The sequence below is a fragment of the Lactuca saligna genome, chromosome 6 (genome assembly GCF_052625555.1).
Source record: "Lactuca saligna cultivar CGN05327 chromosome 6, ASM5262555v1, whole genome shotgun sequence".
Classification (NCBI taxonomy): Eukaryota; Viridiplantae; Streptophyta; class Magnoliopsida; order Asterales; family Asteraceae; genus Lactuca; species Lactuca saligna.
The window spans coordinates 18707225-18714658 of record NC_136422.1 but is presented as its reverse complement, the minus strand read 5'-3'; the positions used below and the strand labels follow the sequence as shown (position 1 = coordinate 18714658).

Genomic DNA, 7434 nt, shown 5'->3' with positions numbered 1-7434 from the left:
GGGATTGAGACTTTAATTGCAAATATTTGCTATGATTTGGGTTTATTGGATGATGACATGGATTATACATCAAAGGATGTTTCAAAATTTAACAAAGTATTTCAAATTTTGTTTGATGTTTATTTAACAAAATATAGTTCAACAAACATCCAGGACATGATGCAAAATACAGGGGCATCCGGATCCACTTCTCACCAAAATAACGAAACAATTAGGATTTATAATACTATGAGGAATGAAAATTCCAAACGAGCTCGGTCTAACACCCTTAGTAGCGAGCTCGGTAGGTATATTGGTTCCGATTTCTTGTCTCAAATGAGTATTGAAGAGTTTGAAATTTTTGATATTTTGGCTTGGTGGAAATGAAAGGAAACCTAATTTCCGATTCTACCTGCTATGGCCGGCCCGTGATCTACTAAGCTCCCAAGCTTCTACGATAGCTTCAGAATCAACTTTTTCTGTTAATGGCAGGGTAATATCACCAAGAAGAACAAAACTAACCCCTTTGTCGGTGGAAATGTGCATTTTCTTGAAATGCTACTGTAACGCCTCAATTATGGTATGTGATTTAAGTAAAGTATTTTCATTTCTTAAGGGGTACTCGATGAGTCTGTAGCCCCACTCGTCGAGTAGAGACAGGATGATCACGCAAATTGAGTTGGCTACTCGACGAGTCCATACGCTGGGACTCAGCGAGTCTTCGTGTCTGGATGAAGCCCTAATTTTAAGGGTTTGCACCCTATTTAAACACATTAATGCGCCCCAACCTCATCCCCATCACCCTCAGAGCATCCTTTACCGAACCCTAGCCCCCTTATAGTGTGTGTGAGTGATTATTACTTTGTGAAGGAACTTTGGAGCAAGTAAAAGAAGGAGAAAGTTGAAGAGTTCAAAGAAGAGGAAGTAGATCCTGAACACACTCATTTGTGATCATCTATTATGGTAATAAAGTCTCCATCTTGCTTATTAAACTAGTAGATCTTGTTTGTCCCCAAATTATTGCTTTTAAGCCCCAAAACCCCAAATCCTTTATGATAAAGCCTTAAGATCGGGTTATACTTCAGATTTGGACCCTCATTGCATTCTATAAGTGTAAGGTTTTAGTTGTGGTCGCGATTGAGGTCCCTCTTGAGCTTAGAACCCCATTAAGAGCCTATATTTGGCATTTGAAGCCTTTAAAGCCATGCATGCACGTAAAGTTTGCAACTTTACGTGATAAGCATGCCCTAGAAGCTTGGATCTGTGATTTGGAGCCGCTGCATGGCTCAAATAAAGTATGTATGTAAAAAGGACTAAATGGACTCAGCAAGTCGCAAGGTTGACTCGGCGAGTCATATGAAGATAGTCGTGGACTCGGTGAGTTGGATGAGCAACTCGATGAGTCCGATGAAGATTGCCTTAGACTAGACAAGTTGTTCATACAACTCGGCGAGTCGGATGATTTTTCCCGATTAAAGTAGAGTTTGAGTGAAATGGCTCCATTCCTTCTTAGTTACACGTAAAGTTAGCAACTTTACGTGTTCAGATGGTCCTAGGAGCTTAGATCTTCGAGTTAGATGCTCTGGAATGGATTAGAATCGATTATATGAAATCTGCACGTTAGGACTCGGCGAGTTGTTCTTCGGACTCGATGAGTCGAGTCGCGAGTCGCCCGTCTTTCTTCGAGTTGTGAGTTCAGGGTGAATCAGTGAGTGGGGAAGGGACTGAGTAAGTTAAAGTCAAAGTTAGTAATGGAGGGACTCGGCGAGTCTGCGCCCTGAATCAGCGAGTCCGGTCAACTGGAAGTTAACTTTGACCAAGGAGTTGACTTTGACTAGGGGTAAAACAATCATTTTACCCTGAGGGCATTTATGAGTGCCTGATCTAGTGTTTTTGGGATTTGTAGCCGGACAGTTCCGAAGTAGCAGTCAACCACTTTTAGAATTAACATCTGAGCAGCCAACATTACGAGGAGAGTTTTCCTTCCAGTAGGATGCCAGCCCGTCTAGTTAGCAGTAGTTCTGGACTTTGGTCCGATGCAGTAGGTTAGTGTGCTTGATGTCTTTGTGATTCAAGCATGTCTTTATGTTATGTGTTCCGGACTTCGGTCCGATGCAGTATGCAGTAGATGTGTTTATGCTAGTTGATATGTTTATGCTATGCGATGTTATGCTCAGTTAATTTCCGGACTTCGGTCCGAAGCAGGGGAAAAGGTCCCAGTTAGTTCTGGATTTCGGTCCGATGCAGTTAGTTCTGGACTTCGGTCACTTCGGTTAGATGCAGGGGACAAGGTCCCAGTCAGTTCCGGGCTTCGGTCCGATGCAGTTTCCGGACTTCGGTCTGATGTAGAGGGCAAGGCTCTGGTTGGTTCCGAACTTCGGTCCGATGCAGTTTCCGGACTCCGGTCTGATGCAGTGGGCAAGGCCCAATATGTTTTTATATGTTATTGTATGGTATGTAGTAGTTTGGGGGAGCTCACTAAGATTAGTTCTTACAGTTTTCAGTTTTGGTTTCAGGTACTTCTGCTAGTAAAAGGAACTGCTCGGGTTGATGGCATCGCACACACCACAACTTCAGTTTCTTTTATCCTGAGAGTTTGTTTCAGATATTGTGATATGTTGATACAGTTCTATTGTCATGATACATCTATTATAACTTTTTGGGTTTTGTGACGTATGGTTTCATTATATTATGGATGATTGTCAGCTTTTAGCACTATTTAAACAAAAAAAAAATTTGGGTTGTATTTTGGGTTGTTACAACTACCTTGATGGTGTGGAAAGGATACAAGACATTGAAGTACTTGAAGGCACATCGTTGCATGCCGAAGCACGAGTACATGAGGAAGAAGTGGTGATGGGAATGTCGGTGCCACTCAGCCTAGGAGATTTCGTGTATGAGAGAGGATTGCGTAACGACATGGCGGATGACGAATAAACACAATGACTACGGATTTTGAATGAAGACTACGACGACAACAATGTTTTGTATTTGAAGATGTATTAGTTTGACAATTTGGATGTTTTGTGTTTTTATGTTTGAAGTTGTATTATGTATTTCCAATATAAAAAATGAAGAAAAAGGTTGAAAAAACAATTTTGTACATACATTATGTTTTTGTACATATACACAAATATCAAATTTAAAACCAAAAAAAAAAATACATCAAAAGATATGTATATTATTAAACAAGAAATAAATATGGACGTGTATATGTGTGTATTACCATAAGGCTTATGCCTTCCCAATTCATTCCACCACAAAAAACCTGAAGTGAATCCTATTTTTTTATTTCATGGTTAAACACAATCAAAAGTAATAGAATCTAAGAAAAACCCCATTCCTATTTTACACTTATTAGCCAAAAAAAAATACCTTATATGCTTCGAACCGGTTTTTGAATCTGTTTTGAAGCTTTGATTTGAACCAGTTTTTTCTGAACCGGTTACATATGTTTGATTTTTTTGGGGCTGGACCGGTTTGGAACCAAACCGGTTTCCGGGTGAACCGGTTTTGACTTAGTTGACCAGAACCAAACTGGTTTTCTGAACTGTTCCAATTCATAAAAAACACCGGTTTGTGCATTCCTACTGTACATTCACTTTTTCCATATATATATATATATATATATATATATATATATATATATATATATATATATATATATATATATATATATATATATATATATATATATATATATATATATATCTTTCCATGTGAATTGTAACCGGAGCCTAGAGTTGAAATGCGAAATTTCACAAAAAAGTTCCAATGTTATACTTTAACATGCTTAATAGTGTTTTGTGATTTAACTCGTACATGGTATGAACATATGCCGTTTGGATGATGTTATGTATATTTTTTTTACAATACAATTTATCTTCTACCTACAATAATAACTGGTCTTTTCCTGCAAATTCGTATTTACTATTTGTAGCAATGCTTTTGACAGATAATTATCCTTTGAATAAGTCAAAGAAAGAATTGAAAATATAAAATTCTTTTTGGTTTGCTGAATATCTTTGATTAAGATGATGCCAAGTGACAACATTGAACACATCGACAACGATAACATCAATGTCCCCCGTCAAGAATAGGACGTTTAATGTTTTTCTTTTTTTACTTCTAGCTCCTGTGGACTTGGTCTATGTACATCCTTAGGATCCGGTGGATAAACCTGTAATTTGGTTTCTCTCTTTGACAAACTGAATGAAATGGTCCCCTTCAACCGTCACAGTTATGATGTCGAGAGTCAAGAAATAGGGAGTTTTGGGAAGTTGCCTCGGTTATCCCAGGAAGATGATACAGGAAATAAATCTGAGGCAACCAATCGACTTTGTATTCCAACAGCAAACGATCAAGTAGGGCAACAACCTTTAAAAGCTTTCCATAATTTGGATGCCTTGTTTCTTGACACAACTCCACTTCGATCGTATGAACATCAGATGCAGGAGCTTGCAAATATTGAATCTCAATATTCGGAGCTTATTAAACCTCATACAAATCCTAAAAGGACAAAGACAACAAGTCATGATGTAGTACGCAATGAAGTGAGTGAGCGCAAGCTATCAACAGATGCAGTTATTCGTTTCGGTGGAGAAAAGTTCATACAATCTTGTTCATCTTCCATAAATGATATCTCGATTCCTAGCCATCCGTATAGCACTTCATTCTCTGGCTTTTCTAACCAGGAAACTAAAGATATTGAACTCATTCAAAATCTTTTACTTTCCGCAGAGAAACTCTCCAACCAAAAGTTTGAAAGTTCGAGTAAGCTTCTGGATTGGTGTGACGCGTCATCTTCTAATTCAGGAAACCCCATTCAAAGGTTAGTGCACTATTTCTCGAAAGCTTTAAGAGAGAAGATCGCTAATGAAACCGGGAGAATATCATTCCATGGCCCAGGAAAGAACCATGTAGATGATCTCGCAAGGAGAATGTTGAGCGCTAATCCAACAACGGTCTCAATTTATCAGAAGTTACCGTTTTTTCAAGTTGGTCAATTTTCAGGGGTTCAGGCTTTGGTTGATGCTGTTGTAGGGGCAACAAAAGTGCATATAATTGATCTATCGATAAAACAAGGTGTGCAGTGTACAATTCTAATGCAAGCTCTTATTTCTCAACCCATATGTACAATAGAGCATCTGAAAATAACTGCTGTCGGGACTAACTATAAAGAGAAAATCAAACAGGCTGGTGATTGGTTGAAGAGTTTTGCTGAATCTATAAACCTGTCTTTCTCTTTCAATGTCGCTATGGTGGAAGATATGCTGGATTTTAATGAAAATCTTCTTGAGTTGGATCCAGAAGAAGCATTGGCCGTTTACTCATCATATGGTTTGTGGGGCATGATTGGGCAGCAGGGTCGACTAGAATCTCTGATGAAAGTCATAAAAAATATAAATCCTTGTGTTATGGTGGTATCCGAAGCTGCAGTAAATCTTAACTCACCCAAATTTGTGAATCGTTTTATTGAATCACTTTTCTATTTTGGGGCATTCTTTGATGCTTTAGAAGACTGTATGGATCGTGAAGATGAAAATCGTGCTATCACCGAATCAGTGTACATGGGTAATGGAATATGTAGCATTATGGCAACTGAAGGAGCAGAAAGAGTGATACGGAATGTGCATATCAATGTCTGGAGAAAATTTTTCACACGGTTTGGGATGAAGGAGACAGAATTGAGTATGTCTTCTTTATATCAAGCAAACCTGGTAGCAGAAAAAATTTGCTGTGGAAGTTCTTGCACCTTTGATATGGACGGAAATTGCTTAATTATTGGGTGGAAAGGAGCACCAATCCAGTTTCTTTCCGCTTGGAAGTTCTCATGATAGTGATTTTAGAGCACTTAATGTTGAATCTTAGATATTTAGAAATGGTCACAAGGGTATATACTTTTTACCTGCACTGCAGAGCTTGTGCATTTCGCTTTTCAGCTACATGTTTATTGTTGTTCGAATTTATATCTCTCAGATGGCATGTGTTATATACGTTTGTTATGGCTAGTACAACACTAGCATGTTGTTTATAAGATCTAGCAATATGTTTTAGCTGCCACTTTTTTGTTTTCTGTCAATGATGAGAATATTGTTGGAAAATGACTCATTAGTGTAGCCTTAGGACTATTTTGTTATGATAATTACATGGTTACAACAATATATTATGTACCATAAAGTTTTTCATAATGACATTACATGTCCTAGGCTTAAATGTAAGTAGTATGAAGGATATCACATTTGTAACTAGGACTAAATCTGTTTTGTTATACAACATACCTTCGAAAACTGAGAATCATGGATAAGAGTGTATTATTATTTTCGTTGTACTATACTTTAAAAGGATAATAACAATTGTCTAGATTAGTTACATGTTGTGTAACATCCCAAAAATCAAAATAAAATTTTTATTTTTCAAAACCATTCCAAAGACCATAAGTGTTTTACAAAACATTGTTCCAAAAGTAATAATCATAAGTTAGAATATCTCAAAATCAAATAACATACAAACCATAAGGATGTGCACAATCACGCTTGAGCTTTCCTCCGATCATTTGAAGTATCTAAAACAATAAACTGAAACTGTAAGCCAAAGCTTAGTGAGTTCCCCTAAAGTATCACACATAGAACCATACAAATAACAACATGCATACATGAGACTTTAACATGACTGGACCATCTCATAGGTCTATAGACTATATGGACCACTCTCAGAACCTTCAGCATGACTGGACCGCTGCACTGGGCCTACAACCTATATGGACAGCTCTTCGGGCATTCGGCCTGGACTGCCTCAAAAACCTTCAGTCTATCTGGACAGTCCGGGGTGTCTTGGCCTTCAGCACAAGCTGGTCTACCTCAACCCAACAACCATAACATGTTGACATATACAATAACAATCAATAATCATCAATTACAGGTAGTGCTACAGATCTACCAATCTAACATATAGCTAACAATACAAGTAATCATACATATCTAGCAGTGTAATTACATAACTAATGAACACATATTCCCAACATAACATCACACAACATTCCAGGATACCTAATCCAATGAGCCAACATTGGTACCTTCGACCCACAAGTATAGTGAGGAAAACTCACCTCTTGGTCCATAGCTAACAAGATCAATGGCTAACAAAATGAAAATAAATCCATGGCTAACAAGATCTAAGCAAACATTCATCAAGATTAAAACTTGTTACCTCCAACTAGTGCAAAATGATGATGTGATTTTGGGTCCAAAGTGTTTCACTCTTCTAAGATGGTCTCCTCTCTTTCTCTTTTTCTTCAAGAATACTACAAAGGACAGTTTCAAGCTCAAAAAACACAAACAAGGAATTTGGGTTTTCTTGGGACGAAGATGGGGATGGAGGATGATGAATGAAGGGATCTCAAAGAGTTAAGGATGTTTAAATAGGGTCCCAACCTTCAAAATTAGTGTTTGACCC

General features: G+C 37.9%; 1 protein-coding gene across 1 annotated transcript; it reads left to right on the top strand.

Moving 5' to 3' along the window:
• The first annotated feature begins 4196 nt into the window (after positions 1-4196).
• Positions 4197-5816, top strand: LOC145002343 (DELLA protein 2-like). The gene has a single exon (XM_078961634.1). The coding sequence runs from the start codon at positions 4197-4199 to the stop codon at positions 5814-5816; it is 1620 nt and encodes a 539-aa protein (XP_078817760.1).
• Positions 5817-7434: the final 1618 nt, after the last annotated feature.

Coding starts and splice junctions, on each gene's coding strand:
- LOC145002343 (XM_078961634.1), top strand. CDS start 4,197: ATGGTCCCCTTCAACCGTCACAGTTATGATGTCGAGAGTCAAGAAATA.